General features: G+C 35.2%; 1 protein-coding gene and 1 pseudogene across 1 annotated transcript; both read left to right on the plus strand.

Moving 5' to 3' along the window:
* Positions 1-4,137: 4,137 nt before the first annotated feature.
* LOC119869157 (40S ribosomal protein S27-like) lies at positions 4,138-4,480 on the plus strand. The gene has a single exon (XM_038589597.1). The coding sequence runs from the start codon at positions 4,149-4,151 to the stop codon at positions 4,305-4,307; it is 159 nt and encodes a 52-aa protein (XP_038445525.1). The 5' UTR covers positions 4,138-4,148; the 3' UTR covers positions 4,308-4,480.
* Positions 4,481-5,896: 1,416 nt separating this feature from the next.
* On the plus strand, positions 5,897-8,307 carry LOC119869156 (annotated as a pseudogene).
* Positions 8,308-26,289: the final 17,982 nt, after the last annotated feature.

Genomic DNA, 26,289 nt, shown 5'->3' on the forward strand with positions numbered 1-26,289 from the left:
CAATATGTCTATGGTTTATTTTGTATAGAGACTCCAGTAAATGTATGCTGAGATTTAGAATCCAACCTAACAGAGTTGTAAAATGTCGGAGCCACAATCTAGGCTCATTCCTCTGTATGCTATTTTCCCTCTTACTTTAACATTAATTTAGAACCAAGAAGATCACATCCATCAAGGCACAGAAAAACTTTTCTATGGGTGGGTTTACTCTTTTAGTTCTCTTTTCCATTTTGATATCTTCTCTTTTATAGATGCAAATCACAGTGTAGTTAATATGATTTTACTATAATTTAAGTATAAATTATCAGAATGTAGCTTTGTTGCTTCTTTAGATTTTCCTTGATTTTTTAATCCCATAATTAGGATTATTTTGGTCAAATCACCTTAGTCTCTACCAGGATTTCACACTGTCCAAAGTTATTACAATATCCCTTTCCTTAAATAAAATCAGATAAACTTTTCTCAAACATTCTCTCTGCTTGCCTTATAAAATGTATTGAGGCAAAGGTTTTAATTAAAATGCTGTATCCAACAGCTGTTAGCTTGTGAGCTTATAAGCCAAATGTATCTTTTTAGGAAAACGAGGTATAATTGAAATATGAGACTAACAATCAATAGGAGATTTAAAATCAAGAATGAAATATAGTTTTTTCACAGCTCAGATGTGTCACTTGGAAGTTAAATAGCATTTCATCAATGCTTTTTTGTACTGATCAGTCTGCCTACTTTTAAGGGCCCTAGATAATGACAAGCATACATGTCTCCATATTTATAGGAAGAGTCAGAATGAAAGCTAAGGCTTTTCTATGTACTCTTTTTTATTGTCTCCCAAATTAATGAATAAGAATGGCTAGATAATGTATTTTTTTCCTCTTCTCTACCATAAGATCTTGATCTTTGATCAATTATACATGGTTGGCTGGGAAGAAGAGACCTATACAAATATTTCTAACACATAGCATTCAACACAGCCCTACGTTCAAGAGAACTAGAACAAATCTGCATTAGCCGTCCCTCTGTGTGGCGTCATGGATTTGACCTACCCCGTAAGAAACAACGATAACTTGAAATGAAAGGAAAACGTGTGTGTGTATGAAATCAAGGATCAGGAGACATTTTGAGTCACACCTTATCTTCTAGAATAAGCCCTATGGTTAAAAAAATCATAAAGAGATGACTAATTTTAAACCAAGGTCATTTGTAGGTATTGTGCATATTATAGTGGAAACTTGGATGTAAATGGAGAATTTGAGGATCCCTGGATGGCTCAGAGGTTTAATGACTGCCTTCGTGCCAGGGCATGGTCCTGGAGTCCCAGGATGGAGTCCCACATCCGGCTCCCTGGATGGAGCCTGCTTCTCCCTCTGCCTGTGTCTCTGCCTCTCTCTCTCTGTGTCTCTTATGAATAAATAATCTTAAAAAAAATCCTTGTAAATGGAGAATTTCTCTCCAAATGTACAATATTCTGCTCTCGGGCTCAGGGTCAGATATGGGTGAGAGTGCATAAATGGAAGAAAATGCCTACTATACGATAATTAAAATAATATTAGTAAGATATGAATAATAATTAGGACAATAAAAATAAAGATAGTGATGATGAAATGGTAATTTAAACTTCTTATACAGTATTTATCAAGACTATACTCAATGCTTTACAGGGTCATTTCATTTCATGACTAGGTAATTTTTTTTTTAATTTTTATTTATTTATGATAGTCACAGAGAGAGAGAGAGAGAGAGGCAGAGACACAGGCAGAGGGAGAAGCAGGCTCCATGCAGGGAACCTGAGGTGGGACTCGATCCCGAGTCTCCAGGTTCAGGCCCTGGGCTGAAGGCGGCACTAAATTGCTGAGTTACTGGGGCTGCCCCTGCTAAGTCTTTCAATATATGATTATATTGAAGCAAATGGAAAATAATGATATAGCATATGTTCATGGTATCTTTAGAAATAGAGGCTTCATGTAAATCACACACCAACAACACACATACAGGTGGATTTTGCCATTTTGGAGAGTGGCGATTAGCCCTACATGTAAAGCAGCACTGTGGATAGCTACATTTAAGAAACTGGTATCCACTCAGGAAATGCTGAAGAAATAGTTTTCAGGGAGTTGACCGCCCATTGACTGAGCTGCTTACGCACATTTGCCTACAGAATCAGTTGTTGAATGTTGAAAAACTAATGTAATAAATCACAGCTACTTTTCTACATTTTTATGATTATTTGTTCGTCATCCCTAAATTATATGAGAGGCAATAAAAATTTATTCTAAGTAAAGTCATTATCCTTTTAAGTGAGAGCTATATAGCTCAGGCGTCAAGATATTTGTAAGACAAAGCAATTTTTTTTAAAGGTTCACTTTTTACTAAATAAGCTAGAAGAGAAATTGCATATCACCTCAAAACTGCAATAAGCTAACATCTTCCTAGAAGTGAGTAAGCACATGGAGTAAGTGGAATTTCTTTTTTATAATAATTTTTACTAATTGTTGAATACTTATAAAAATAACTGTCAATATTTGATGCTTGTAAAAATAGCAATAAAATAAAATAATTTTAAAAAATAAAATAAAATAATTTTTAAAAATAAAATAATTTTTAAAAATAAAATAAAATAATTTGTGCTTACCAATTCTAATAAGAAATGGAACAATATAATTTACCGTCAGAAAAATTGCTGTTCTGATTTGTATATATTGTACATAAATTATATATCTTATACGAATAAACATTCAAGGAAGAAGGACTCCAGTGTTGCACAGACGATTCCAAAGTGGGCTGTGTTCCTAATCCTGAGCTTAGCATCTACAATCATTGATAATTGGCTGCAGGCAAACCTGCCCATCTGTTCAAATTTTGCCAAGAATGCAGAAAATATATATATTCCAAGTAGATATACTTTTTTGATCTTCCCAAGTTATTTGCTGTACAAAAACATCCTTGAAAAGATCATCCTGAGCAAAGGGCTGTGAGGCCTCTGATCACAGGACATGCAGAAATGTGAGTGACACATGCTATGTTGTCTCCCAGTATATAAGAAGTACTTACTAAGCGGTAATTATTGGTTTCACTACAATATCAAGCATGAGATTCATCTATAGAGATTCATCTCATCTGAGATAATAAGTATGCTGAAATATTACAGGTTGTTTTATTCCTGTATTGTCATTTAAGGTTGCTCTCATTAAACCCAATTTAAAACATTGCCAGACTCTGTATAAAATTAATTTCAAATTTAACAACAAAATTTCGGGGCCTCTGGGTGGCTGACTCAGTTAAGCATCTGATTCTTGATTTCAGCTCAGGTCATGATCTCAGGAATCCTGAGATGGAACCCCACGTGGGATTCCACACTCAGTGGGGAGTCTACCTGAAGATGCTCTCTCTTCCTCTGCCCCTCTCTCCCACTTGTGTGCACACTCTCTCTCAAATAACTAAATAAATATTTTTTAAAAAATTAATACTCATTTTTCTCTTTTTCTGAATGTGCATTAAAAAAAAAAAAAACAGATACAGTTGCTGACAGTTTAACTCAAGATGTGGCTTGATTCTGCAGACCTCTGAGCACAACCTAGAAATGATAGAATGAAGGCACACACAATGGATAAGAAATTACAAAAATTAAAGCAAAGTTTTCTGAAACAGCCTTTTTTTATTCAGATAAAATTACTAAAAGCCCTATGAGCTCCACTTACATTATTTAAACCGGGTTGTCAGAGGGCAAGAGGCATAAACTTACCTCTATCAAATTCAACCTTGTTAAAACAATCTCAGTTATTCAATCTAAATGTTCAGAATTTAGGGTTTAACTAAAACTAGAATAAGACAGTTCCTTTCTGACCATATATCCATTATTATATTTAGGCCCCCCTTTTTTTTCTCTGATTAAGTCATCCTCTTAAAGCTTTCTTTCCTCTCATTTGCCACCTCCATATTGATGGATTTATTGAAATCAGTTATCCATGATATCAGATACCCATGATTTATACACATTTGCTCAAGAAATAGAAACATTTGTCCACACAAAGAATTTATATGAATGTCCGTAGCAATTGTATTTGTGATAGGCAAAAACTAGAAACAATATTGATGTCCATCAACAAGTAGATGTTTTATACAAAATAGGATATAGCCCTAATTCCTATTTTATGGATGTAAAATGTCGAGGTTGCTACAAGATCACCACGGTTTTCAGCCATGCCCAGATGGTGGTTCTTTGTGTAGACTGTTCAACCGTGTTGTGCCAGCCGACGGGAGGAAAGACCAGACTCACAGAGGGCTGTTCATTTAGAAGAAAGCAACACTAATGATCTGCACAACCTCTTGAATTTGTGTTACATCACAGAAAGCCTTATCAGTTCAGTAATTCCAGTTAATCTACCAAGATAATGTAATTATGTTTAATTTTGTAAGGTTTACAACAGTGATCTCCTATTTTGGTGTCAGTTTTTCAATAAAGTTTTGATTATGGGCAAAAAAATAAAAAAATAAAAAATAATGAAATACTATTGGACAGACAATAAGGAAAAAAAGTAAGTTGCTAACATATGTACCATGATATTTGATTCTCAAAATCATTAAGTTGATCAAAGAAATCAGAAAGACATAAACACGCACATGCACACAATCAGAAAATAAATGTAAAATTTTATTTATAAAAAAAATTAAACTATCATGGTATAAAGCAGATTCACAGTTGCTTAAAGATCAAGGGCAGAGTGAAAGCTGGACTGTAAAGAAACCCAGGAATGTTAGAGTTGATGGACATGTTTGTATTTGTGGTGAGGATTTCCTAGGTTTATAGAACTATCAAGATATATAGAAGAGTATAACTTAAAAATATTCAAGTTATTGTGTATAAGCTATTCTTCAGTGTATAATATGACAGGGGATTTCTGAAAATTGAAATTCCCCAATGGCATGTCCCAAAATGCATAATGCCCACTGTAATAAAACACACTCCAAAAGAGTCTGGTGTTTCACGCTTTGTGAATGAATTTCGCAATATAATACGATCCTCAAAGAACACTACAATCCTTCCTCATCTCCTCATACTTCTTTATCTTTATTCAGCCTAGAATATCACTCTCAACTCCTCCCATAACATTTCCACAGAATTATATTGTTTCTTTCAAATATGTGCATCAGAATTAGGTTTCTCTACAGTCTCTACTTCCCCAAAATTTCTACTTGAATTTTCCCTGCCCATTTTGTCTACATTCAAATTTCTTCTTTTCTTTTTTTAAACACTTATTTATTTTTAGAGAGGGAGTGAAAGAGAAAAGGAATGGGGTCAGAGGGAGAGAGAAAATCTCCAGCAGACTCCCTGTTGAGCACAGAGCCCAAAACAAGGCTCGATCTCACAACCCTGAGATCATGACCCAAGCCAAAATCAAGAGTCAGACTCTCAACCCACTGAGCTATACTTAGACTTGGAAACTTTGGTGATCTAGATTAAAAGGAGTATAAAGATCTCACCATGATCCATGGGTTTGTAGTTGATAACCCAGATATGATATGACTTTGGAATAGAAATTACATCCTAGCATGAGAACATTATAAGAATAATTTTTTCCTAACAGTGTGAATGAAGCTGAGTTTGACAAGATCAAGAAAACTTGCACGCAGTAATTTAGATGCTTGTCAGAATAAAACACAAGACCACTTAAATGAAGATAACGTATTTTTGGCGCCTTGTTACTTGTCTCCCACAGTATCCAGCATTTTATAACCGAACACAACAAAACATCAGACTTGCACTTAAAACCAAAGGAAGAGGAAGCAGTCAATGGAAATTGAATGTAATATGTGACAGATATTTTAGGTGCAGACTAGGACTTAGTTAGCTATTGAAAATATGAATATATCTGGGAGGTACTGTGAGTTTGGTTCCACAATGCGTATCACAATAAAGCCAGTCAAATGAATTTTTTGGCTTCCCAATGCATATACAAGTTTTGTGTACACTATACTGTAGTCTTTGAAGTGTGCAATAGCACTATGTCAAAAAAATGTACATATTTTAATTAAAAAATAGTTTATTACTAAAAAATGCTAATCACCACCTGAGCTTTCAAGAAGTTGGAATCTTTTTGCTAGTAGAGGATCTCGCCTTGATGCTGATGACTGCTGACTGATCAGGGTGGCGGTTGCGACAGGTTGGGTTGGGTGTGGCAATTTCTTAATGTAACATGTTTGGTGCATTGATTGAGTCTTCCTTTCATGATCATTTTCTCTGTGGCATGCGGTGCTGTTTGAAAGCATTTTACACACAGTGGCACGTCTTCAGAATTGGAATCAATCCTCTCAAAATCTGTAGACGCTTTATCAACCAACCATATGTAGTATTTTAAATTCTTTGTTGCCATTTCAACAATCTTCACAGCACCTTCACCAGGAGGAAATTTTATCCCAAGAAACCATGTTATTGCTCATTTATAAGAAGCAACTCTTCATCTCTTGAAGCTTTATCATGAGTTTGTCACCTCTTCAGGCTCCACTTCAAATTCTAGTTCTCTTGCTGTCTCTACTGCATCTGTAGTTACTTCCTCCACTGAGTCTTGAACCTCTCAAAGTCAGCCATGATGGTTGGAATCAACTTTTTCCAAACTCCTGTTTATGTTGATATTTTGACCACTTTTCATGAATCGCAAGTGTTCTTACCGACATCTAGAATAGTGGACTCTTTCCAGAAGGTTTTCACTTTGCTTTGTTCAGATCCATCAGAAGAATCACTGTCTATGGAAGCTGTAGCCTTACTAAATGTATTTCTTAAATAATAATATGTGAATATTGAAATTACTCCTTGATCCATGGGCTGCAGAATGGATGTTGTATTAGCAGGCATGAAAACAACATTAATCGCATTGAACATTTCCATCAGAGCTCTTGAGTGACTAGGTGCATTGTCAATGAGCAGTGATATTTTGAGAAAAAAATTTTTTCATTGATTTTTGTTGTTTTTGCAGGAACCATCAAGGCTTTGATGTTCCATTTATAAAGCACAGGTAGAGTAGATTTAGTATCATTCTTGAGGGTCCCAGAATTTTTAAGATGATCAATGAGTATGACTTCAACTGAAAGTCATCAGCTATATAGCCCCTAACAGGAAAGTCAACCTCTCCTTTTAAGTTCTGAGATCAGGTGCGGGCTTCTCCTCTCTGGCTATAAAAGTCCTAGGTGGCATCATCTTCCAATAGAAGGCTGTTTCATCTATGTTGAAAATCTGTTGTTTGGTGTAGTCACCTTCATTAATTATCTTAATTCTTAATTTATTGAAAAGGTAGCTTTGTGTTTCGTGTAATAATAGTAACAATGTATTGGGTGATTATATCCTGTGGATGAGAGAAATGAATGACAGCTTTGTCAAAAGGGATGGGAAGGAAAACTTTAGAATACTATGTTACACGATTTCTGTACTACATATGAAGCAATGCATGTGAAAGTGGTCCTAAATTAGTTAAAAATACATAATATATACTATAGGATTACCATTAAAATTATTTTTAAGGAAATGTAATTGAGACTTCTGTTTATCCCCTCCCCACAATGAGAAGCGCTGTGCTCTAACTCCAACCTACTCAACTTGGTTGAAACCCAGCTGGCACCAAAATTCCAGCTTACCACTCTTCTCTCAAGAACCTTGACACCAAACTCATTGGAAACACAGCACAGGTCAGTTAAAAGGACCTGCCCCTAGAGAGACAAAGATACAGATAGTGTAGATGAGGCTATCTATTACATCAAGGCCAATATCTTCTTCAAAAACTGTGAGATTGGGATACCTGGGTGATTCAGTGGTTGAGCGTCTACCTTTGGCTCAGGGCGTGATTGCAGTCCCAGGATCAAGTCCCACATTGGGCTCCCTGCATGGAGCCTGCTTCTCCCTCTGCCTGTGTCGCTGCCTCTCTCTCTGTGTGTCTCTCATGAATGAATAAATAAAATCTTAAAAAAAAAAAACTGTGAGATTAAGAATGAAGCTGATAGAACCTTGATAGTTGTAACTCCCTACATTTCTGAGTGCCTAAAAAACTCCAAAGTGCAGTTCCAAAAGATAAATTGAGAAATAAATGTGTACTCTAGGAATCACTAATTTTCTCACTCCTGGAGAGCCTGGTTTTCCACTTAATGCAATTTATGCTAAGTCTGCAAGCGGGAAGATGAGGTGATGAGGACTTCCTTACAACAACTGACTGACAGTACAAGACACTGGACTGACTTGGTGAGAAATCTTTTCACCTTCAGAATGATAAACCCAGCAAGTGCTGGCCTTGCTTTGTGAAGAGACAGTTCATGACCATGTCTTAGGACCTGGAGAGTAAAAGGAGCATGGGCAGACACTGTTTCCACAGTCATGGGCAGCATTTTACAGTAAGATGTACACAGTTCTTGGCCTTGATTTGATAAAGTTTTATACAGAAAAGAGCATGTCTTCACTTAAAGAAATCTTTATTAAGAATTTGGGTTGGGGAGAGAAGAATGGGTTTTCAAAGTATGATTTTAAGTTTTCTGTAGCTTACAGCTGGTGCTTAATAAGAGTAAGTAATAATAAATTTCTAGCATTAAAAATATTTATACTTTAAGGGGGAGATAAATTGAAATCAAAATGTTCAATTAAGTACAGAAGTAAAGGAATAATAGTTATAAAATACAAAAATGATGATTATGAAACATTATAAACATGAGAGATAGTAATCCAACTATATCAATACTCAATTTAAATGTGACCTGACTAAATATACCAGTTAAAAGACAGGAATCATCAGAGCAGATTAGAAAATAATATCCAACTCTATTTTGTCTGCAAGAAATACCCTTTAAATATAAAGACTGATCTAGGTTAAAAGTAAGGACACAGAGGAAGACCTACCATGCTACAACTAATAATAATAATAATAATAATAATAATAATAATAATAATAATAACAATAATAATAATATCTGGAATAGCCTTTTTATTTTCTTAAGATTTTATTTATTTATTCATGAAAGACACACACACAGAGAGAAAGGCAGAGACACAGGCAGAGGGAGAAGCAGGATCCATGCAGGGAGCCTGATGTGGGACTCGATCTCAGGTCTGCAGGATCACACCCTGGGCCAAAGGCAGGCGCGAAACCACTAAGCCACCCAGGGATTCCCATGGAATAGCTTTTTTAATTTCAGACAGAGCAGACTTCAGAACAAGAAAGGTTCTCAGGTATAAAGAAGGGCATTGTGTAGAAGAAGTCAATTATCCAAGATGACACAAAAATCTTCCATGTGTATGTACCTAACAAAAAAGTACCAAAATACAGAGGCAAAAACTGACAGACCTGAGAGGAAATAGAGACAAATCTACTATTATAGAGACACAAAATCTACTATGTTAGTAATTAATATATCATGTAGAAAGAAAATTGATAAAGATATAAATTACCTGAGCACAGCTATCAATTAAATTGATCTAATTGTCATTTATACAATATTCCTTCCAACTGTAGCAAAATACGCATGCTTCTTAAATTCATATGGAACATACATCAAAATAGACTACATAATGGGTCATTCAGCACCCTTAATGCACTTAAAAGAATAATGTTAAGGGTTGAAAAGATATGATGAATTTGACCTTATTTGGAAATAGTAGATGGAATCAAGTCAAGATGAGGACACTAAGGTGAGCACTAATCTAATATAAATGATATATGTATATGAAGGGAACAAGATAGAAACATATAGGGAAGAAACAGCCATGCGAGATGAAGGCCCAGAAGGGAGTAATGATACCTCAAGACATGGGACACCATGTCCCATGGTGCTACTGGAGGCTCAGAGATTCAAGGAAGACTCCTCCCCTTAAGTCTTCAGAGGGAGCATGGCTTGGTTTTGAACTTCTAGCTTCCAAAACTATGAATGAATATATTTTTGTTGTTTTAAGCCATGCAGTTTGTGGTACTTTGTTATAGCAGCCCTAGGAAACAAATACAAATAGAAATCATACAAGATGTGTTCTCTGACCAAGATCAAACTAGATTTTTTTTTTAAAGATTTTATTTATTTATTCATGAGAGACACACAGAGAGAGGCAGAGACACAGGCAGAGGGAGAAACAGGCTCCCTGCTTGATGTGGGGTTCCTGGACCTGGGATGACACAATGAGGCAAAAGTTGACACTCAACCGCCAAGCCACCCAGGTGCCCCAAATTAATATAGAAATTAAGAAGAGAAAGACCACCAGAATATATACAAATATCTGGAAATTAAATGATACATTTCTAAATAACCCAAGGATCAAAGAAAAAGTCTCAATAGAAATTTTAAAAGTATGTTTTGAATTAAATGAAAATGAAACCACAACTTATCAGAATCTGTGGAATGAAGTAAAAATATTGTTTAGTGAGAAATCTGTTCCTTTAAGTGCATACTTAAGAAAATAAAGATGAAATACATAAATCAATAACCTTAATTTCCATCACAGGTAGCTAGAAAAAGAAGGGCCATTTAAGCTGAAAGTAAGTAGGAAGAACAAGATACTAAAATTAGAAGAGAAATCAATGAAATTTAAAATAAGACAACCATAGAGAAAATGAACAAAATCTCAAACTAGTTCTTGGAGATCAATAACATTGATATATCTGTACTCAAGTTAACTAATTGGGAAAAGGAGAAGAGAGAGACAGAGAGAAAGTCAACAGAGAGAGAGAGAGAGAGAGAGAGAGAGAGAGAGAAGAAAAAACAAAACACAGATTATCAGAAATGAAAGTAGGTCATCATGAATGACCCCACAGACATTAAAATAATAATAAAGAAATGCTTTCTACAGATATACCCACACATTTGTAATTTAGATGAAATGGAACAATTCTTGAAGGACACAGACTACCAAAACTCATATGAGGGAAAGTAGGCAACCAGAAAGGTCTTACATCTACTACTAAATTAATAACCTTCCAATAAAGAAAGTACAAAGCTCAGATGGTTTGACTGGCAAATTCCACTAAATATTTAAATAAGAAATCATCCTAATTGCCCAAACTTTGTTCCAGAAATAGAAGAAGCAGGAATACATCTTACCTCATTCTTATGAGGTCAGCATTGCCCTAATTCAAAAGCAGATTAAAAGAAAACATTTCAAAAGAGAAAAGAACATTATCTTTAATAAACATAGTTGCATAAATTCTCAACAACTGCTACCATATAAAATTCAGTAATATGGAGAAATAATTATAGACCACAATCTAGTTGATTTTTCTGGGCATGGGAGGCAGGTTTCATACTTTAAAATCAATTAATGTAATCTTCCACATCAAAAGATTTAAATAGGCATTTAATTTTATGAAGTTTTTGATTTTGATTCTAGTATAGTTAACATACAATGTCATGTTAGTTCCAGGTGTACGATATGGCGATTCAACACTCGTAGGTTACCAAGAGCTCATCATAAGTGTACTCTTCAGTTCCACATGTTTTTGAGTTTTACATAAAGTCGATCAGTAATTGTGTCTTGAATTTTTTTCATTCAACATTATGTTTATGAGATTCATCATGATTTGGCTTAAAGTTGTACTTGGTTCTCATTCTACTCCTGATGGATATTAAATTTGAAACTTTCACAGGCAGAGCTGCTATGGAAATTATACATCTGGTTCCCTTGGGAAGTAAATCACTAAACCCTCGTGCTCATTGGATAATGCCAAATTATTTTCCAAAGTGGGTGCCAACTTATACTCCCACACACAGTGTATAAATGTTTTCATTGCTCTGTCTCAACAGTACTTAGTTTTGTTTGTTTGTTTGTTTGTTTTTTACTGTGAGTTATTATGCGTTATCTCTGGTTTTAATTACTCCCTTTATCTCCAATAGAGTATATTTTTATAGTTTAGAAGAAGATAAAAAAAAGAAAAATCATGATTATAGAAATTCCCAAGCACTGGAAAAAAAATCTATCATCTGTTTTTGACAAAAATTTGCAGAAAATTAGGAATATGGAATAAGTTCCTCAGCTTGGTAAAGAACACCCACAACAAAACTAGACAGCGGAAAACAAAACTAAGAGCTAACATCACAATTAATTATGAGAACGTGGATGTTTCCCTTCTAAAAGTAGAAACAAGGTGAGGATATCCTCTCTCCCTACACCTCTTCAATGTCAGTGTGGAGGTCCTAGCTAATATAATAAGAAAAAAAAATGGAAGGTGTACATGTAAGGATGGCAGAAATAAAACCATCTCTGTTCACAGAAGGTTTGTCAATGGTAGAAATGCAAAATGTTACAATCATTTTGGAAGAGGGTTTGATGGTTTCTTGCAAGGTTACATATTCTTACCGGATGATCCAGCAGTCATGCTCCTAGGTATTACCAAATTATTTGAAAACGTAGGTTCATACAAAAACCAACACATGAATATTGTATCAATCTTATGTACAGCTCCCCAAAACGGAAAGCAACTTAGGTATCCCTCAGCAGGTAAATGAATGAATGAATGAATGAATGAATGAATGAATTGTAGTACATCAGTACAATGGAACATTATTCATCACTGAAAAGAAACATGCCATCAAGCCATGAAAAGACAGGGATGAATCTTAAATCTACATTGCTAAGTGAAAGGAGCCAGTCTGAAAAGACTATATACTGAATCATTTCACGTATATGATGTTTGTAAAAAGCAAACAATATAGATGGTTGCATATAACTGGTTGCTAGACGTTTTGGGGTGTGAAGGTTTAAGGCTTTAAGAGAAAAAGAGGAGATTTAGGGTGGGGGGAGGGTCAGTGAGAGTTCCTTGATAACAGAGCTTGAGAGAACGTGACAACACAAAGAGTGTACATCCAAATGTGCAAATTTAAAGAAACAACTATGGAGGAGGTTGGGGAAACCTAGGCTAGAATACAGACTGGGACCAAAAAAATATCATTATTAGAAATATATGAAGCTATCTCACGGAAGGGGATGGGGAATCAAGCTTGCTGACCTAAGTAACTTTGGAAACGAGACGAAAGGTAGAAGGAACTCTATGTATATTTAATATTCCTTATTTAATGATGTTGTTTCCTATGGGATTACAGGTTATCAAAGACCATCACAGCCAAAAGGAGCTGAAGAAGACATGACAACCAACACAATATGTTATTCTAGCATAGAATAGATCCTACAGTAGAGTGAAGGACATGAGATTAAAAACTAAAGAAATAATGAATAGCATATGGACTTCAGTTAATAATGTATCCAACAAAAAATAAAAATAAAAGTAAAAAAAATAAGAAAAAAATAATAATGTATCCAATATAGGTTCATGCAACTAAGACAAGCGTGTCACAGTAACGTAAGCTGTCACTACAGGAAACATGAGTGACAGATGTATGGAAACCTCTGAACATCTTTGCAATTTTTCTGTAAACCCCAAATCTTCTAAAATGAAAATTTTGTTTAAGACAGCAGCTTAGGAAAAAAAATATATGGTATCCCGTGATTTATTTAAAAAGACCAAAGTCAGTACTTGATCTTGCTGTTAGACACAGCTGTGTGTTTCCGTGCACACGTCCTCATGTATATGTGTGCCTTAAATGTGGAAGAAAATATTATGGGGGGATCCCTGGGTGGCTCAGAGGTTTAGCCCCTGCCTTCGGGCCCAAGGCTTGATCCTGGAGTCCTGGGATCGAGTCCCACATCGGGCTCCCTGCATGGGAGGGAGCTCCCTGCATGCTTCTCCCTCTGCCTGTGTCTCTGTCTCTCTCTGTCTCTGTCTCTCTCTGTCTCTCATGAATAAATAAATAAGATCTTTAAAAAAATAATAAAATAAAAAAATAAAATATTATGAAATGATAGACAAAAATACATGCGTGTAGTTATTTCTTATAGAACATTTGGAATTGAGGATATGATTTAAATCCCATCTTAATGCTATATATAATGTTTCAAAATTTACAAGAACAGTTATGCAATGGATTACTTAAGGGATTATTTCTTTGAAAAAATAAAGGGCCAAACTGTATGGGCATAAACTGCCCTACCATCCTCTATTAGCAGCATGGTTTGGAACAATTCTTGAATAACTGTTCCCTCCTGTGGAAAAATAGAAACAATTATATTTACCTTAATAATGCAGCAGTTCCTTTACTTAGCAACCCGTATCTCCTTCTAAAAAGTCTGCACATGTAAAATTATTTCTCAGATCTCAATGCTCTCTCAAATTGCTTTCTGATTAGGGGATCTATAGTAGAAAAATGAATTCACCATGTTAAGGATCCCCGATGGCTGGTAGGTGGAGAAGTTGAGGTGAGACTTTAGTTGGAAAGCTTAAAGATCAACTTTAGACTCCGAGTCATACTCCTCAAAATTGATACAATTGCCTAATGCATATTTTAAGTACTTAATCTCTAAGGCAAAATCTCATTTCTTGGTAAGAATTAACAAAATCTCAGCCATCATGTAAATATGTTGTATACTTACAACTATCCAGAGTATATAGTCCTTGAACATTATATACAAAGTCTTTGTTTTGCATAATTTTCATACATAAATTATTCCTCTGTAAATGATACGTATCTAGTCACACATATCTGGGTGTATCACATATATAATGTGTTAAAGGCTCATTAAACAGACCAAAACATGAATCTCAGCAAATGTTGCATGTAGGTTTTGTCAAGTTACCATAATTTCCCTTTTCATTCCCTGAAAAATCCTAAAAAGAGTATGGCTTCCGACAGAGGGGCTATAGAGAGCTGATACCATCACAGAGGATTTTGAAAAATGGCTCAAAGGCTTTGAATATTTGTGTTAGATTCATTTACCACCTAAATCATGAGCGGACTGGATTAGAGCATCTCTAAAACTTAATCTTAAGTGTTCTCTGTGGGGGGAGACTCCATAATTAATGGAGGCACCCCTAAGAGAGTCCTTCAAATAGGGTCAGAGGATATTGAGGAAGGGAGGCCTGTGCACATCTCCTGTTTCAATTCTTGGAACACCATGAACTCTGGACTTTCATCAGCTGCAACTTGCCAATTGCACCTTTCCTGCCTCCTGAATATGCCCGTCTACTTTGGGCCAAAATCGAGATAACGTGGCATCTGTTAGAGGAATAGACAATCCTGTATCAGATGGTTTAACTCCATCAGCATCACTCATAATTGTTTCAAAACATGTACCTTATGGTTTTGCCTTTGATTTTCAGTTAACCGTGTGCCTCCTGGATTGCATCCCTCACACCTCAAATATATGCTTTTAGTTGCTTCACAGCCTCGTCTTGGTTGATCTCTAATTCAAATAGCTATAGAGTGGGATGTTAAATTTATTCAACAAGGAACCCATTAGACTTGAGGTAGTGGTCCATTTAAGCCAATCAAAATGTAACCCTGTAAATGCCTCAAGGTTGCAAAATCAAAACACTAACGATAACCAATCATAAGCAGCCAACTCATCTTTAGCCAAATAATTCCTTTCTTTGCATTTTTTAAAAAATTAAGTCCTTTTTCCCGGCTCCTTGTAGGTGGAGCACACCTAACCATTTAATGTTTTGCACTGCCCAGTTTCAATAGATTTTTGCTCAAATCAACTCTTAAAGTTTTTATTATGCCTCAGTTTATCTTTTTAATCTTACCCTGTTTTTTGTTTTGTTTTTGTTTTTGTTTTTGCCTTGGTTTATCTGTTAACAGTTCATAGCACAAAAAGAAAAGAAGGAGACTTTCCCAAATAGCAATGTTATCATTCCTCAAATCACACAACCCAGCTTCAAAATGGTGCTGAAAACCCAAATTTCTTTACTCCATGCTCAGGGCTCTACCAAGCATGTTGCAGGTTGGAGAGCTATGACCTGAATTATCCATTGCCCTCAGTGATCCCAGGATAACGGGAAAAGCAAAATCCTGTTAAGATCAATCTAGATCACAGGACACTCCCTTTTCTCTGGGCAAGAAGGGGTGGACACATGTGCTGTCCGTGCTCCTCTGGCAGACCGTGTTCTTTATGCCACGTTTAGCAGGCAAAACTTGATGTTCTGATTATCTTGAGGTTTCTGAAGCTCAAACCAACAACTTTAATTTCAAAAGCCCTAAGTTGCCTGATATTATAATATTTTAAGGAAATGTAGACCAGTATGAATCACCAAATACCAAGAATGAGCAATATGAGTGATAAATAGAAGCTAAAAGAATAACTTAATCTAATTAGGAGGAAACCTTCGAAATTCTATAAGCAAGTATATGTAGGGAGACAAAGAATACTTCTCAGGTAGCTTGTAGATCACTGGTAATAAATGTGAGTGTGTGAGCGTATCCTCAAGTGTTTGGGCTTCCTTCAGTATCTGATCCCCTCTATTTAGTGTGTACCGAGATACCTGATAGCTAGGAACTAATAGGTTCTTGCAATATTCCTGATTTTAGGATCATAGAGTACACAACCCTTGCTGGAAATGCTGTGAAGCTACACAGATGAAGCCAACATGACCTTGCATACATCCAAGGCCAGCAATCAAAATCTTTATTTACCCCTTTATGATGTCCCTGGATATCAACTGTTTCCCAAAACATTTCTCAAGGTGTGGGTGTTCTTTAAAACTACTTCAAATTATTTCAGTCTTTTCTCCTGAATTCTCCTAAGGCAGAGGGGAAAACCAGAGTCTAATTTATAACTCTGAAGACCGGGACCTAATTTATAACTCTGAAGTTCACTGGAGATTTTAAGAGACAGCAGTCTCAGCTCACTGGCTACTGAATGAAAGGTCCTTTTTTATTTTTTAGAAACAAACATTATATTACAGTCGTGTTTAGCCCAGCTGGGGAAGCCTAATGTAGCTTGAAATAAGTTTTGTTATGAAGTAGTGATTCTGAGCTGGAATGCCTAGTCTTGCTGGCCAGGGGTGTTTACAGAGCCTAGCACCATCTTGGGAGAAAAAAAAAAAAAAAAAGTGAAATAAAGGCATGCATTGTAAGGGATTATAAATAAAGGCTTTGCTGCAACCACAGGGTTTGGATTTAATTTGTTTGTGGCTCTTTCTGTGCAGTACTCTCTGTTCCTCTGTATTGCTAACTTGAGCTTCTTTGATTTCCATAGTGATACCCCCAGGGAATTTCTCTTCTATTTGGTGTTTGGCTTACGATTGTTGGATTGTTGATTTCTGGTCTTACTCTGTGTCATAAACCCATTTTCTGCTGAATATCACTGAAAGGTATTAGAGAATCTATTTGAAAAATCAGTTTGTCAGCCTTCTCTTTTTCCCAAACTGGATGAGGCTTGAGTTTCTAAAATGTAGCAATTTTAGAATAAAGGAATCAGAATAAATCCTTAAGAGCAAGCAGTCTCAGATACTTTCCAAACACATGCTAAACAAAAGTACATTTAACCTGACATTTTAAAATCGCCTCAAAAGCCATGAAAAAAAAAATCTATAATGATTAGCTAAACTTTTAAACTAGTGATTACTGATGAGCCTATATAATGTAAAATACTATTTTAAAATAATAATGTTGGGGCACCTGGTGGCTCAGTTTGTTAAGTGTCAGACTCTTGGTTTTGGCTCAGGTCATGGTCTCATGGTCTTGGATGGAGCCTGACAACAGGCTCTGCCCTCAGCATGGAGTCGGCTTCAGTCGCTCTCCCTCTCCCTCCAGTCTCTCTCATTCTTAAATAAATAAATAAAATCCTTAAAAACGCTAGTGTTAATAAGTTTTAGAGACAAAAAAATCAGCATACAGATTATAGTGTGAAGCACTGTGGGAACTGCATGGAATAGGATGGAATGGAATGGAAGGTAACAGTGTCTAGTGCTAGGATTTCATCAGAAGCTATGTGACCTTGGGCAAATCAGTTCATCTTTCTGGGTCAATTGTTTATTAACAATTTTTTAAAGGCTTTATTTATTTAACAGAGACCACAAGCAGGGGGAGTGGCATGCAAAAGAAGTGTCAGCAGAGGGAGAGGGAGAAGCAGGCTCCCCTCAGAGCCGGGAGCCTGATGTGGATCTGGATCCAGGGAGCCTGGGATCACGACCCGAGCAGAAGGCAGACGCTTAACCTGCTGAGCCACCCAGGCACCCCTCTGAACAGCATTTTAATGAGTACTCTAACATATTGCACACATTTGATAGGCATTATTATTATTTTCTCTATTTTTAAATAAGAAACCTGAGGCACAGAGAGTCTATGTGACATAAGCACGATCACACAACTCATAGGAGAATTAATCCCATTATTCAGCTTTTAAACACATCCAAGACCAGCACCTACTTTCTTAACCAAGGTGGGGTATGTCATTTGAATCAAATAACCTACATGTGTAGAAAAGTAGACTGAGGCTAAGTAACTCACTGAGGGACACTTAGCATCATTAAGGCTTATATCTTGTGTTCTTTTCTCCAACACAACAAAACTCTAAAAATGTCTATATGTTTATGACTCCACTATGCTTTGCTCTTTCAGAAAGAGAAGTTAATAAAAGCAAATACTATAATTAAAATTTCACAAAAAATGAATATAAATGGTGTAATGTATACTTCAGATTTCCTCAAACAACCTGAAAATATTAAAGAGGAAATTAAATCTTATTCTCAGTGTTTATTTTCAATAGTTTTGATTGTTCATTTAGGATAAAGAGTGTATAAAAATATCACCCTTTTGCTTATAAGAATTAATGGGAGTTAATGATGCTTTACATGTTTAAGGATGCATCACACATCTCTAGTATGTTAACCCCCTCCCCATCCCTTTCGCCCCGAGATTCCACAGCATTTATCTTTTACTCTGGCCATTTTTGTTGTAAGCAGCTTCATTCACCTGTGACCCATCTTGGCTCAGCTGAACCTCCTTTTCTTTGGGTCCCAGCTTTTTTTGGTCTGAGGCTTCAGTCTAGGGCAGGCATCTTATGGGAACTAATGACATTCACACATCTGTAATTTGGGAAGGCAGTACTTGTCCAGTAGGGCAATGATGCTCATCTGTGCTGGAATCATTTCACCAAATAAACTCCAAGCATATGATTCTTTGACTCGATTCCCACTTTCTGCAGAAACCCAAGCGTAGACATAAGATAGAAGGTCTAGATGCTATATTTTTATGAATTTGCCCTCATTTCTACCTACATCAGGAGGAGGGTACATGCTATAGTTTCAAAATTTGTATGGACATGTTTATTCTTGAATGGATTTAATTCTGAAGTTTTTTTTTTCAAATACTCAGCTAAAAGATATTGTATGTCAAACTCTTCATAATTTTTTGATGTTGTACATTGGATTAAGTATATATATACGCACATTTTTTAAAAAATCTAAAAATTAAGACATATGAAATATAAGTAAAATACATATCAAAATATAATTAATCAGGGCAGCCTGGCTGGTTCAGTGGTTTAGTGCCGCCTTCGGCCCAGGGCCTGATCCTGGAGTCCTGGGATTGAGTCCCACGTTGGGCTCCCTGCATGGAGCCTGCTTCTCCCTCTGCCTTTGTCTCTGCCTCTCTCTCTCTCTCTCTGTGCGTACCTCATGAATAAATAAATTAAAAATAATATATACAGTCTTACAACATATACATCTACATACACACACAGAGTATATAATAACATATATTTTATACATGGAAAATCATGTTTTAGGGTTTGTTAAACATACTCTTTTTGATTCCCTAATTCAAAAATTGAGGGATGCCATGAAACTAGTCAATGGATTTTATAAATAGTTTCTTCTTTATTTGTCGCAGGCCTGAGCAATATCCAAAATTCGTGGCCTTGATTCCAGACATTTGCAGGGCCTTTAATCTGCTGAATGATTGTCAGGACATCTCTTTTGGTGACAAAGGACAGATGAAAAAGGCTTCATGCTTATTGTTCAAAGTTACGATGGTGATGTTTAGAATTAGAGGTGCTGAAAGGAAGGCAATTATCTATCTCTATTCCTTTCCTCGAAAAATAAAGTGAGAGTCCATGATAACCACAAACATGATTTTAATTTTCCTGATTTTGGACACTGAAAGGCTGATTTCTTCCTATTATTAAATATTGGATTATTTAAATATTCAGATGATTAAAATATGAAGAAGGGTATGAATAATCTCTAAAGAAATGTGCCTAAAGCACAAGATATTTAGAGATCTCATGTTCACTGTTTTTCAAGATAAGCAGACTGTTCTGGTAGATTTGGAAGATAGTGATAACAGTATAACTTTAATAATATTAATATTAATGGAAATAATTTGCATAACAAAAATTCTACGAACTTTAAAAAACATTTATGGAACATAACACTATGTACTAAGCTTTCATATAAACTATTAACATCTAATTTCTAATTAATCCTCACATATCCTATTTGTTATATTATTATCCGTGTTTTGAACACTGTAGTATGTACTTGGCATCCTTACAAAATTCTAATATTGAATTTCTAGTGATTGCATACACACTATCAGGCATATTATTACCACTGTTCTCAAAATGAGAAAAACAAAGCATACAAAGATTAAATTATATGCCTAAAGTCATATAGCGAGTAAAGGATGGAACCATTATGGAAGCCAGGTGGTCTGAACACAGATCTACTGCATTATGCACTGAACTACAGGGCTCATGACTACTTACATCACCTCAGAATTAGCTTACACTGTTAAGGTTTGGGTTATGGAATCATGGGCTTTAGACAGAATTATTTTCCCAAGGGTGTCCCCCCCCAGTTGCACACCAAGTGCAGATAGTGATAGAAATTCATGATAGTTTTCATTTTGTGTTCTTTGTTTTTTGCATTTCCAAACTCTCTATAATGAACATGCTTATCTTTGCAATAAAACCAATCATTAGAATGCATTTAAGCATCAGGTACCTGGGTGGCTCACTCAGTTGGGCGTCCAGCTCTTGATTTTCCCTCAGGTCATGATCTCAAGGTGGTGGAATCCAGGCCTGAGTGGGCTTTCCACTCTCAGTGTGGAGTCTGCTTCTCTCTCTCTCTCTCCCGCTTCCTGTACCAAGCCCTCCCCCCTACTTGTGCATTCTCTCCCTCTCTCTCTCTGAAATGAATAAATAATTATTTAAAGAAGGAAAACAATATATTTAAGTGTGTTGTAGAGCTATGGCAAAAATCTAATAAAGTAAATCTGAAAAATGCACCACAGTGTGCATCCTTATGATCATGTTTTAATTATAATTTTTACAATATGCAAATTATTATGTTATATGTACCAACCAAGCTCAACCGTATATGTCTTGATGGAATATTAAAATACAAAACTTATGAATTTAATGTTTGCCATGCTATTTGTCATGAAAATTATTTGATCTACAACCTTTTGCTCCTCTTTTTCTGTCATAATTGTCATTTCATATTGTAAAAGTCATCAACAAAATGGTATATTTACATTTCCTACCACAATTATATATGTAATGGTTATTTAAACACCTCTAAAACAAAATACCTTACTATATACAATAATTTTCTTATATTTATATTTTTGACAGTTATGTTTCATGTAAATGAATGTGGTATATTTATATCTTAAGAACATATTTTGATCTTACTACTGATTAAAAGACTGAATGTCAATAATTTTTTTCCACCATGAAACCCTAGTGGAATCTTTCCCTTATTAATTAATGATGCATATCTTAACTATTCCATTTTCCCCCAATTATTTAACTGTGGATAGGAGACATTTCAAAGCACATGTTCCTTCAGTTCAGTTAGTGCAGTCATTTTTATTTTTAGCTAACTGAAGCGCTTTTTATATAAAGTTTCCATTTCAATATGTGGCAAGATTTACACGTCAATTAAATTAGCATTCTCTCTACCATTTTTGGGTTCTATCTGTACTCGCATTGTACAGGGTTGTGGCAGAATTCTGACTTTGATGGTCTATTTCTCTCCTTGCTGGTATCCAGTCTTCCTCCCCATTGTCTCTGTGTTTTGTTCAATAAATGTTACTACTTCGTCCCTCTCTGCCTTACTTCTATGTCTGTCCAGGCCAGTTCATTTTCTCAAGTGGCTCATATGTTTCTCTTTGGTTACTAGAAACTCAGTGAGTCTATTTATGGGGCTTGGCAACCTACTCAACACATAATTGTTACACGACTTTCTGATCATTATTGGGAAAAGTAGGATTTCTACGAGCCCCATTTTCAAGTTTATCCCCCTAACCATATTAGTTAACCATTTTTAATTGGCCCCATGATGTGCTGCACTAAGAAAATGTGAGACCCTTTTACAGAACTGGGACACACACATGCAGAAATTTCTGATCTCTTCTACTTCTAGTTTCTTAAATTCAGTGTAGAGATTCTGCATGTCATACTGCCATTGGGCTAGTAGGAATAACTGTCACCATAAGTTATTGCTACAATAATGCAGCTTGTGTATAAAATGAATTAATTATTTAGCTAACATATAAACATATAATACTTTCTTTACATTCTTTCCCATTTAATAAAACCTAGTAATCTTCTATCTTTAAAGGTTGTGTAATATGGCATCTTCAAGAGCATAGAATGGATGAGACTAAGTTTCCTTGAGATGACATCAATAGGTGAAATTAAAAAATATGTTTTCTTGATCGATAATCCATACCTTTATAATTTCTTTTGAATTAATGTATTATTTAATTTAATATGCTAACCTTAAAATTTCAGTGATTTAACATATTCAACATCTTCTTCTCATTATATCACAAACCAGTGATGATGTTCCTAATGAGATGCCTGAGTCCCCCAGTATGAAACAGTGAAATTTCAAGATATTTAAAGCTAAAAGGACAGAATAGTTCATTATCTGATAAAGTAGACAGAAGAATGGCAGCTAGAATTCAGCGTATGAAATGAAAGCCATTATTATTAAGCTTATTGAAGGATTTAAACACTATTTATAAAATAATAGCCTCCGAGCCTATTTGTGACCCATGAAAGGATACCAAGGATCATGTGTGCCACTATGGGTAAAAAGAACCATCCACCGCTAGATAGCATGTGATATGTAAACACAGTGTATGTACCCACATTTCGGTATGATGCTCTGTATTTAAGTTTATGGACTGTATTTTCTCTTATGCCTAAGTGGGAGAAAAATGCAGTGAACAGCTAAGAAATAATCAAAAGTCCTTTTACATGATTAAACCGAAAAAGAGAATCCATTATTTATAAGTCTTTATAGATGAAAGCTAAAAGGGAATACGATCACCAAAGGAATGGAGTGGATGAATATCAATGTTCCAATCCCTAGACATTAATATGTGAGAGAATCCTTTGAGGTAGCATGAAAATGAAGACAGATCAAAATAAAATAAAATGACTGTCCTAAAACACAAAAGATGAGTGAGGATAAATGAAAAATGGATTCAATTAAATTTAAGCTATATTTGAAGTGGGCATTCAAGAAATGAGCCTTCTTATATTGTCATAAAAAGGTAGGGAGGTTTGGAGTTCTATCTATCATCTATCTATCATGTGTATCTGTATCTATATATACTCATATATATACATATATACATACACATGTGTACATATCCCATTTACACATTACATGTAATCTAATTATTGTGCTTACTATTAAGTTTAGCTAACATACACCACATTATTATTATTTGTTTTGTGTAGACTTATCAGTTTTATGATTCTTTTCTTTTGCTTTCCCGCCTCTTTTATATTATCAACCATTTCTATGATTTTTCCCTTTTTTTTTGTTGTTGGTATACATTCTTTTACTATCCTTCCTTTTAATATGTAGGTTACCCTACATATTAGCATATACATTCTTGACACACTGTTGTCAGATACAAAGAATTTAGTTTCCCATCCATAGTCTGCTCGAGTATTAGAACCTTTAAAATTCATAAACCACTGTCTTTGAAATATTTTGTCATGCATTTTAATTTTATATACATAATGCAAATTTTAAAAGACATTACACTTGTGTCATATGGACAAGTACTGTTTCTATTGTTCTTTAACTGAGTGTGTACCTTCTACATACTCATATTACTATTGAAATCAATTTCCATCTTTTACTACAGAACTACTGGCAGCACATTCCCTCCATATTGTTTTATCTGAAAATGTCTTCATTTGGCCTTCTGTTTTGATATCTTCATTTTGCCTTCTGTTTTGAAGGATATATTCTCTAGGTATACAATTCTAGGTTGGTAGTTACGTTTCTTTCAACAATTTAAAAAATGTCATTATATTTCCTTTTGTCTTCCTCATTTCTATTGAAATGTAATCTGCCAATCTAATTCTTTGCTTTATTAATAGTGATGTGTTTTGTTTTCTCTTGTGGATTTTTATTCCTTTCCCCTGGTTTTTGGTTTTCAGCATTTATTCTATAATGCACTTAAAAGATGTTATCTTTGGATTTATCCTGTTTGTGCTTTGCTATGTTCATTGGATCTGTGGATTGATATTTTCTCTTTTTTTCTACAAATATATCCCCATGTCTCTTAAACTCTGGTGTATTCTTTTCTCTTTATTCTATTTCTATTCCTTTCTCTCTCTCTCCTCTCTCTCTCTCTCTGCATGTCTCCATATCTCATCCTATATGTTAATTTATATTTAATTTTATTAATTCAGTTCTCATGTGTTCAATATATTTAAACATATATATTATTAATTTCAGATACCGCATTTTTTCAATTCCAGAAAGTTCATTTTGTTACTTTTAAAAATTAAAACCTCTAGTGAAATTCTGTATCTTTACACTGATACTCACCTTTGTTCTCATACTGTGTTTAACATGTTTATCAAAGTTAAAGTCTTTTCTTCAATATCTGAATCCTATATTCTTTGGTCTTCCATTGATTGCAAATCATGTATGTCTACTTCTTTACATGTCTATTTTCTTTTATTGTATTTTGAACACTGTATACAAAGGAAAAAAAAAACTATAGTGCTACTAGGTGATCTTATCTTTTTCCTTTAGACAAATCAGGAGAATTTTAACCACATACAAATTAAAGGATACTCCTTCATATTGCAGGCTAGTACCACTCAATCCTGTAGAATTTCCCCCCCTGCTCTGACGTGTTAGCCCTTCTAGAAATTTGTTTTTGAGGTGTGGTAGGTCACAGACTTTTCAGCCTTGAAAACCTGTGAGAAACAGAGATTCCACCCCAGATTAACACTGCAAATAGATTCAAGATCAGGAAAAAAAAAATCTCAGTGGATATCCATGATGTGGTTGATGGGGACTCACTTCCAGCAGTATCTTGTTTCCTGTGCATTGAGAATCTATAAGAAATTTAACTCTACTCCAGAAGCTTTTAAGTCCTATCCCATGTTTTGGGAAAAGCCTGAACTCACCAGAAGTTTGGGAATTGTCAGAGGCCTCTGTGGTTTCCAACTTTCACTCCAGCCCCAAATGTTTGCTGAGGTTTCTGTTTGTTTTCATTTTTGTTTTCCATCTAGAAGAGTCTTTCTAACACAGAAGACCAGATTCTTACCCCAGCGTGATTTGGAAAATGTCCTCAGGGGAAAAAACAAACAAACAAACAACAAACAAACACAAACTACAGATCATTAGGCAAACCTAAAATGACTTTTGTTCTCTTAATTTTATTTCACCTAATCCTTATCCATTCCTCACCTATGTGATACCTGTACTCATAAAACTTTTGTAACTTCTCCTACTCTTGCCATAGGATTCTTGGCTAGCTGAAAATTACTACTAAGATCATTTTACTATTTTTACTTGAAAAAATACTGTCTGTACTGTTGGTGTGATACTTCGTAAACACAGACTAGATTTTGCTAACTGGAAGAAGTACTCAATTTCACTTTGTTTTACACTGAAATGTATAAATATTTTAGCGCAAATATTTTCATTGACTTATACCACAGGCCTTCACCTGGCAAGCCTTTCCCCTTGGACTGGAAGTTATACTATTGGCTCCTCAGGTTCTCAGGTCTTCAGACTCAGACTAAATTACACCATCAACTTTCCTGGTTCTCCAGTTTGCAGACAGCAGATTGTGGGATTTCTCAGCCTCCCTAATGCTGTGAGCCAAGGCCTATAATAAATCTTCTCATGTATATATATATCACATTGGTTCTGTTTCTCTGGAGAACCCTGAGGAATATACCCTACATCTAGATAGATTTTAAATTTTCGAAATAAAAAGTATAATCATTTGAATTTCATAGTTTAATTTTTTGCCTCCTACATTGACTTTGTGAGCATAAATTTTAATGACATGTATTTGAATTCCCTTTAATTAAATCTTCAAAGCTAAAGTTTTTTTATACTCCATTTCTTGAACATTTAAGTTTAAGATCTCTAATGGATTTTGAATTCGAATTAAAAAGAGAATTTCTTACAAGGAAGACTTCTTTAAAAACTACTCCAGTAG

This window comes from Canis lupus, unplaced genomic scaffold (assembly GCF_011100685.1).
Source record: "Canis lupus familiaris isolate Mischka breed German Shepherd unplaced genomic scaffold, alternate assembly UU_Cfam_GSD_1.0 chrUn_S395H555, whole genome shotgun sequence".
Classification (NCBI taxonomy): Eukaryota; Metazoa; Chordata; class Mammalia; order Carnivora; family Canidae; genus Canis; species Canis lupus.

Coding starts and splice junctions, on each gene's coding strand:
- LOC119869157 (XM_038589597.1), top strand. CDS start 4,149: ATGGATGTAAAATGTCGAGGTTGCTACAAGATCACCACGGTTTTCAGC.